Here is an 8,144-nt window from a genome sequence, read left to right as displayed (position 1 = left end):
ACCCCCGCCCCCTCCCGCCCCGAGGGCCCTGCCGGGAGCGGCTCGGCCGGAGGAGGAGGCCGAATCCCAGCTCCGCTGGAGCAGGGGGTGGTGTCCGCCTTCAAGCAGCTCTACAAGCGGGAATTGTTGCGCCTGGCCGTCTCGTGCGCAGCTGGCGGCGGCGGCTCCGGTGGCCCCATGGACTTTGTGCGGTCCTTCCTCCTCAAGGACATGTTGTACCTGGCCGGCCTCTCCTGGGACCTCATCCCCCCTGGCTCCATCGAGAAGTGTTGGCTCCTGGGGCTGCGCGCTGCCTTCGAGCCCCAGCCCGGGGAGGAAGAGCACGGAGACCCTCCGCACGGGGAGGAAGGTGGTGGGGACAGCAAAGTCTTTAGCGACCTGACCCACCTGGCCGCGTTGGCCTACAAGCGCTTGGCTCCTGAGGAGGTGGCTGACTGGTTGCACTTGGACGACGTGGCCCCGGGTACAGAGGAGGACGATGGGGAGGAGGACGCTGAGGAGGAAGGCCCCGGGGGCTGAGCCCGGGGAGGAAGAGCACGGAGACCCTCCGCACGGGGAGGAAGGTGGTGGGGACAGCAAAGTCTTTAGCGACCTGACCCACCTGGCCGCGTTGGCCTACAAGCGCTTGGCTCCTGAGGAGGTGGCCGACTGGTTGCACTTGGACGACGCGGCCCCGGGTACAGAGGAGGACGATGGGGAGGAGGACGCTGAGGAGGAAGGCCCCGGGGGCTGCGGGGCAGAGGAGGAGGAGGAGGAGGAGGCAGCTGCCGGAGACGGGGGTGGCAGAAGGGGTGGGGAAGGAGGGGATGCCTTGCTGCCCACGGCTCGGGAAGCCATCAAAGGTCTGGAGACGGCGCTGCGCTGGCTGGAGGGTCAGGACCCCCGGCAAGTGGGGCCGCTGAAGCTGGTGCAGCTCCGCTCCCTCATCAGCATGGCCCAGCGGCTGCACCGCGGTGGCAGTCCCCATTCCTAGGGCAGGGTGAACCGCAACCTCTCGGCTACCAACCGCCCCGCTTGGGGTGGGGGGACACGGGGCTGGGACATGCCGGTTGTCCCAGGGGGCTGGCGGTGGAGGTGCTAGCTCCCTGCACCCCTCTGTCACGGGCGGTCCCTGGGGCTCAGGAGGCCCGAACGCCCCTGGGTTACCACGGCTAAGAGCGGGTTACAGTTTAGGGCTAACAGGGAGGGGGGTTTGTGCAACAACCCCTCCGTACGTTGCGTATTTGAGGGTTGTTCCTCACCCTAAGTATATTTAGGAGGTGCTATTTTTTAAATCCCAGGAGACTGAGCAGGGGTGGCCCCCTGGTCACTGGCACCACTGGAAGGGGGTGGACGCCCCCCGCGCTGCCCAGTCTCCCCAACCCTGTGGGGAGAAGGGGCGAGGGAGGGACCTGCTCGGCGTCACTGTGAGGAGCCAAGATGATGGGGGAAGTTACAGTAAGTAATTCCCCACATCTCGGAGCGGGGCTGAGGTCGGCGCAGCCGGCTGGACAGGGACCACTCCTGGGGTGCTGTAAGGCAAACGTTCTGCCCTGGAAGAGGCTGGTGATGCCCTTCCCACTGCTGAAACGGAGTCTTCTTAAACTGGGGAGGTTTGGGGCTGGTTTAAGACAACTTTCTTCAGGCACTGGATTGGGACAGGGACACTTAGGTGGCATCCAACAAGCTGCGGCTCCCCCGAGAGGGTCACCTCCGTCACTCCCCGTGACAGCCCCGCGCCCGGACTACGGAGGCCTGCTGAAACAGGTACCATCATCCTCACATCCTCGAGAAGCCGAAGGCTCCGGGGATGGGGGTTGAGGTGCGCCCCCCCCCCCCCCCCCGGGGTTTGCAGGGTGGCTGGGGCTGAAGGACGTGTCTTGTGGTGCAGGGGAGACAGCTGCCAGCGTGACGTGCGTCGTGAGTTGAGATGGGAGCGGGGAGGGCTCCCGGCACTGCCTTGAAATACCGGAGGCATCAGATGTGAATTTAGCAGCTCTTGACCTGATTTGGATTAAATTTTAGCCTGCTTAGCCAAATTATTGAAAGGAAGAAAAAAAAAATGAACTCATAAGTGCTGCCATGCCCCGTGTCAGCAAGGCAGGGTGGGTGTTTTTACTTGTCGGGTCTTTGTCTCATAACTTCAGAGTTTATGAAAATTAAATGGATTTTTATTCCCACTTTGGGGTTGTCATCTGTAAACGGTCACGCAGAGCCATCCCAGTGGGATGGGGGGGGGTGGCACAAGGGGGACCTGCATGCGGTTGTGTCCTCTTGGTGTGGTCTTCTCCATCGTGTTCCCTGCCTCTCCGTAGCCTGTTTAACGTGGCAGGGCCAGGCAGGCACCCGAGCTGCTGTGGCTGCTCCCCAAGTTGACTTTTTTTACTTTATTAGTAGGGTTAACTTGCGGATAAACGAGGCTGCCAGGGAATTTAGGGAGCAGCAAAGAAAAAAAAAAACCCACAAAAAATCAAATTTGGAGCTGAGGTTTGTCCTTTCCGATCCTGAAACTCCACTGCAGAACCAATGTCAAGAAAAGCTTCGGATTAGGGGAGAAATGCACTTCTTTTTTTTCCCACCCCAACAAACCCAACCAACTTCAATTTCTGGTGTTCATCTGCCACGTTCACAGCCAGCATGCTGCGGGGTGTCTCACCCATTTCACGCTTCTCCCTTAGCTTTGGTTTCCTAATGGTATGTGTTTGGGGCTTGATGCTGCCGTGCTTGAATGCAGACTTTTATCCACCAATGGGATGTGACCATGTAAAACTACGTTTCTATTTATTTTTAAAATCTTTTGCACCAAAAAAAACCCCACAAAAACATTTTAGAGCTTGGGATGTGGCTCGCTTCAAGTAGTAGTTTGTGAATTAAAGGAGTCTTCACTTGTTTGACAAAAACATTGCCAAGCTCCGCAGAAGTTACCGGGCTGGAGGTCATCTCTCCTCATGTAGGTCAGCCTGGGTGCACTCGCAGCACCGTTTGGCCTGGTTTGGGAGATGAGAACATCAAACCATTGAATGGTTTGGGTTGAAAGGGACCTTCAAAGATCATCTAGTCCAACCCTCCTGCCTTGGGCAGGGACACCTTTCAGTAGATCAGGTTGCTCACAACCCCGTCCAGGCTGACCTTGAACACTTCCAATGATGGGGCATCCACAGCTTCTCTGGCCACCCTGGTTTGATGGGGCATCCACAGCTTCTCTGGCCACACTGGCCATCCAGTGTCTCACCACCCTCAGCGTGAAAAATTTCTTCCTTACGTCCAGTCTAAATCTGCCCTCTTTCAGTTTAAAACCGTTGCTCTGTCTTTCTTAGCCCCCATTCGAGGGGCAGAATCTCCTCCCTTGCCCTGCTGGCCACGCTGCTTTGGATGCAGCCCAGGATACGCTTGGCTTTCTGGGCTGCGAGCGCACATTGCTGGCTCATGTCCAGCTTTTCATCCACCAGTACCAAGAAGTCCTTCTTGCCAGGGCTGCTCTCAATCCCTTCATCCCCCAGCCTGTAGTGATACCGGTTGCCCCGACCCGGGTGCAGAACCTTGCACTTGGCCTTGTTGAGCTTCATGAGGTTCGCATGGGCCCACTCCTCCAGCCTGTCAAGGTCCCTCTGCATGGCATCCCTTCCCTCAGGGGAATCAACTCAGCTTGGTGTCATCCGCAGACTTGCTGAGGGGGCCCTCAGTCTCACCATCTATGTCATTGATGAAGGTATTTAATAGTACTGGTCCCAGTACAGACCCTTGAGGGACAGCATTCGTTACTGGTTTCCACTTGGACATTGAGCCATCGACTGTAACTCTTTGGACACAGCCATCCAGCCAATACCTGATCCATCTAACAGTCCATCCATCAAACCCATCTCTCTCCCAATTTAGCGGCAGGAATGTTGTGGGGGACCGTATCAAAGTCTAGGTAGACGATGTCCATAGCTCTTCCCTTGTCCACCAATGCAGTCACTCCATCGTAGAAAGCCACTACCTTCATCAGGCACAATTTGCCCTTGGTGAAGCCATGTTGGCTGTCTCTAATCACCTCCCCGCCTTCCATATGCTTCGACATGTCTTCCAGGAGGATCTGCTCCATGATCTCACCGGGCGGGATGAGATGCTTCTCTTGAAGGCAGGAGTACTAGCAGTAAGGTAGTAGCAGTAATTTACCTGCAGCAAGTGCTGGCTTTTTTAATAAAATTAATGGAATTTTAAGCTGTTTTTGTTAAAACTAACCCTTCACAAAATGATGAAGGTCATCGGCATCCTGGCTTTGGGGTTGAACGTGCCGCTTCTCTGAAAGACAACCTGAAAACCCAAAGCTCAAAAGCCTTTAGGAAGACACATGGAGATGGGGAATGGGCAGGGGCTGCGGTCAGCCGCGTCACAAGCGGTGGGGCTGGATTTGGCCAAAGCTTTTTGGCCAGATATGTTAAAGAGTGGCGTGGAGGACACGGAAGAGATGGAGATGCCCAAGAATGAAATCAGAAGGCTGCATATTTCAGAGAGATCGGCAGAATCGCCTTGGGGGGGGACCTGGGGACAAGGCAGGGATAAAAGCAGGCAGAAGAAGGACAAAGGAGCTACCAGGTGGCTTGGAAACCTTGAGGACCACTGCTTCCTTGCACCACGTAGGTGCCATGAGCCCCTTCCCTGGCTACACGGCGAAGCATAGAGACAGGCAGGAGAGGCGGGCAGGCTCGAGCTCCATCTCCAGCTTTTGTGCAGCTTTCCTAATTAATTAGGTGCTTCGAGAAGGTGCCCAAGGAGGTCATGCCTTGGCGTGACCCGACAGCGCCGCAGGGCTGCGGCATCTCTCTTGGCTTGGTGCCACTGGCATCTGGGGTGACAGCATCCCTGGGGAGAGGGTCAAAGCCGTAAGAGCCGGAGGCTCAGCATCCAGCTGTTTCACCAGTGATCTTTTGCCCGGAAAAAGCCTTTCATCTTTAAAGCGGTTCACAAATCATCACTAATTGCGTCCGTGCAGGTGCTGGGAGGCAAATGAAGCTTAATTAGGGCATGCAAAAGGCTCAGATCCTCTCCAGATAGGCAAGCTTTGAGTTTCTACTCCCTTGATGTGCAGCACCCTGGAGCTGAGAGTGGGTCTGGGCTTCCATCCCACTGTCTCGCTGCCAGAGCAAGACCCGTCTGCAGGATCGTGGTGCGATGCTGGTGCCTGCCCGGGGTGGGAGGTGGAGGTTTTTCAGCTGGTTGACTTCTCGCCCGTGGTTCTGGGATGTGGATAACAGCTCCGTGTTCATGCATGCATCTCCAGAGCCGAGCCGAGGAGCAGGCATCGGTGCCCATGTGTAACCCAAGCACCGAGCACCCCTGCTCGGCATCGAGTTGGGAAATCAAAGCCTTTCTCTGTGCTCACCCCCAGAGCATCATCCTGCCAGCTCCCCACTTCTCAAGGTCCCTTGGCATCCTCACGGCACCTGCGACGGTCCTCAACTCCTGCTGCAGGGATGCGGCCACTCTGCCCAGTCCCAGCAGGCTTGATTTGGGATCAGCCCATCCCCAAAACCCCGTCCCCATCCCTCTCCCCAGTGCCATACATCCTGGTACAGGGCTGGTGAGCGTAGAGCCAGCGTGGCATCAGCTCCATCCCCAGTGAGCACAGAGCCAGTGTGGCATCAGCTCCATCCCTGCTGGCCCAGGGGCCCATGGCTGTCACCTCCCCGTGGAGGTGACCCCGTGCTGGGTGCGGTAGCCCCCCAGGACTGAAGGGACCAGAAAGAGCCAAGCCTGCCATCGTGCTGCCCATGTTTATTCGGTCCCAGTCCTGCAGAGGTAGCACATGACTACCTACGTGACGTGGGTCCATGCCATCTCCCACCCCCAGCCAGGGTCTCTTGGGGGTGTCAGTGTCCCCCTGCTCCCTGAAGGGGTTCGGTCTGGTCCCCATCGCCCCTCCTGCCCCGCAGGGGACGGGACGGAGGGGCTCATCCACAGCCAGACCGCTAGTCCTTGGCCATGTCGCGTGCCCGGTTGGTGGCCGCCTCCACAGCATTCATGACAGTGGCCCGCAGCGCGCCCTTCTCTAGCTGGTGCAGCGCGTGGATGGTGGTGCCCCCGGGAGTGCAAACGTCTCCTCGCAGCTTCGCTGGGTGCTCCCCTGTCTCCAGCATCATCTTCGCTGCACCCTACGGGAGACCAGGGTGAGTCAGAGAGAAGGGGACCTCCCAAACCCCCCTCTCTTTGCCCGGGGACTGGATGGCAGCATCCTCCCATTGCCCACACCCTGTGGCGGGGAACATGTCACCAAAGCATCTGTCCCACTGCCATGCCCTTCGCTGTCTCCTGGTGGCCTCATCTTTGGTTCAAGAGGGGAAACTGAGGCAAGAGGCCATGCAGCGCCTCCTCCCTTGCTATGCCACCCTGTCGGGTGCTGCAGAGCCCAGGGCAGCAACGGTGACAGGGTGCCCAAGCCAGGTGGGAGCTGCGGGCAGGAGGGAGAGGAGCGATGCCAGGTGTCCCCGAGCAACGGCACCGACTCACCAGCAGCGTCTGAGCTGCAATCCTGCTGGCTAAGCCACCCGGCATGCCCATCTTCACCGCTCCCTCAGCCAAGGCTTCAGCAAACAGGTAGACCTGGGGGAGAAGAGCATCGGGGGTGAGCGTGGTAAAAGGGGGGATCCCAAACCCCAACCCCGCATGGGTGGGATTTCTGCCGGCATCCCGTGTCCTGCCGGTGAGCCGGTGCCCACCGAGCGCGGGTGCTTACGTAGGCCACCCCACTGCCGCTGAGGCCGGTGTGGATGTTGATGTAGGATTCGGGGACCTCCTCGCAGAGCCCGCAGGAGGACAGCAGGCTCTTCAACAGGGCGGCTTCCCCATCACCGGCACCACTGCCTCGGGCAAAGACCATTGCCCCTGCCTGCACCACGCATGGCAGGTTGGGCATGAGCCGCAGCACCTTGGTCCCGGCGGGGAGAAGCTGAGGAGAGATGGGGATGGGAGAGAGGTGCCAGCTCCAGGCAGCACCCAAGGGTGTCCTGAGACGTCGGTGGGTATCACCCATTGGGGCTGGCGGAGAAGCATGGTCCATGGGGAAGGACCTGGGGACGCGGTGTGTCCTTCTCCGTGGGCCCTGGGTGCAAACAGGAGGAGGAGGAGGAAGAGGAGGAGGAAGAGGAGGAGGCTCACCCTCTGCAGTGTCTGGAGGGTGACGCCGGCCGCCAGCGAGACGACGATGTGGTGGGGTCCCACAGCAGGACGGATCTCCTGCAGGACAGCCGGCAGCATGTGGGGTTTGGTGGCCAGGAAGACCAGGGTGCTCTCCTGCAGCACCTCCAGGTTGCAGTGCGTGGTCCGGCAGCCCGACTCCTGCCCGTGGGCAAGGAGAGGTGTCACAGCCTGGCACCCCCCACCCTCAGCACACCCATGGGCAAGGCACATTCACATGCGGGGACATGGCTTGGGGACCCGCTGTGGCTGCAAAGCCACCGAGGCTCTGCCTGGATTTCACCCAGACCTGGGAAGGAAGAGCCAAAGCCCTGCATGGGGGGGGAAAGGGTGCCCTGAAATCGTGGCGAGGGGCACCCCAACATGCCTCCCACCTCCATGGCTACCGAGCGGGGTGGCTTGTCACCCCATGGCCCCACTCACCCGCCAGGCGTCCAGGTTTTTGTCCGAGGGAGCGCTGGCCAGGATGCTGCTGGCTGGCACCTTCCCTTGGGGAACACGGGGACCGGGGTGAGTGGCCGGGGTGGCCCCAGGGTGGTGGGGACACCCCAGCGCAGCCCTGGCACCCCGATCTCAGCCGGGATGTGCTCCTCTCCTCCAACCCCAGCCTGATCAGCCTGGGGGACGTGGAGCAAAGGGGGCCGGGGACGGATCCTGCCAGACCGGCTGGCACGGGCACCCCATGGGGACGGCTGTGGGCACCCCGTGGGTCAGCAAGGGCACCCCACGGGGGTGGCTGTGGGCACGCAGTTGTGCCGTGGCGCAGTGACAAGGGAGGTGACCTCAAAAGCAGGGTCCATCTCCCGGCTTCTGAGTATGAGCGGGGCTGTCCCCACACCGCGCTATGGGGCAGGGACACCCGGGTGGGAGGGAGAGGGCTGTCCCCGTGTCCCCAAACCGCTCTGTGGGGCAGGGACCCCATGGAGGGCGGGGACCCCGGGGAGGGGGGCAGGACAGGGCTGTCCCCATGTCCCCATGTCCCCACATCG

At 59.8% G+C, this 8,144-nt stretch overlaps 2 protein-coding genes across 2 annotated transcripts in view; one reads left to right on the top strand and one right to left on the bottom strand.

The window, feature by feature from the left end:
- Positions 1-710, top strand: part of TIGD5 (tigger transposable element derived 5) — a gene marked incomplete at its 5' end in the record, with an annotated part of 2,063 nt that extends 1,353 nt beyond the window's left edge. The window contains 1 exon segment of the mRNA XM_019472816.1: positions 56-710. Within this exon segment, the coding sequence (XP_019328361.1) occupies positions 56-588 (533 nt within the window).
- Positions 711-5,930: 5,220 nt separating this feature from the next.
- On the bottom strand, positions 5,931-7,955 carry PYCRL (pyrroline-5-carboxylate reductase-like). Its single transcript, XM_009282167.1, has 7 exons — positions 7,884-7,955; positions 7,703-7,772; positions 7,579-7,643; positions 7,117-7,296; positions 6,695-6,907; positions 6,469-6,561; positions 5,931-6,113 (listed from the first exon to the last, which is right to left on the bottom strand). The coding sequence occupies exons 1-7, from the start codon at positions 7,953-7,955 to the stop codon at positions 5,931-5,933; spliced, it is 876 nt and encodes a 291-aa protein (XP_009280442.1).
- Positions 7,956-8,144: the final 189 nt, after the last annotated feature.

The sequence above is a fragment of the Aptenodytes forsteri genome, unplaced genomic scaffold (genome assembly GCF_000699145.1).
Source record: "Aptenodytes forsteri isolate BGI_AS27 unplaced genomic scaffold, ASM69914v1 Scaffold260, whole genome shotgun sequence".
Lineage (NCBI taxonomy): Eukaryota > Metazoa > Chordata > Aves > Sphenisciformes > Spheniscidae > Aptenodytes > Aptenodytes forsteri.
This window is presented reverse-complemented; position numbering and strand designations above follow the sequence as displayed.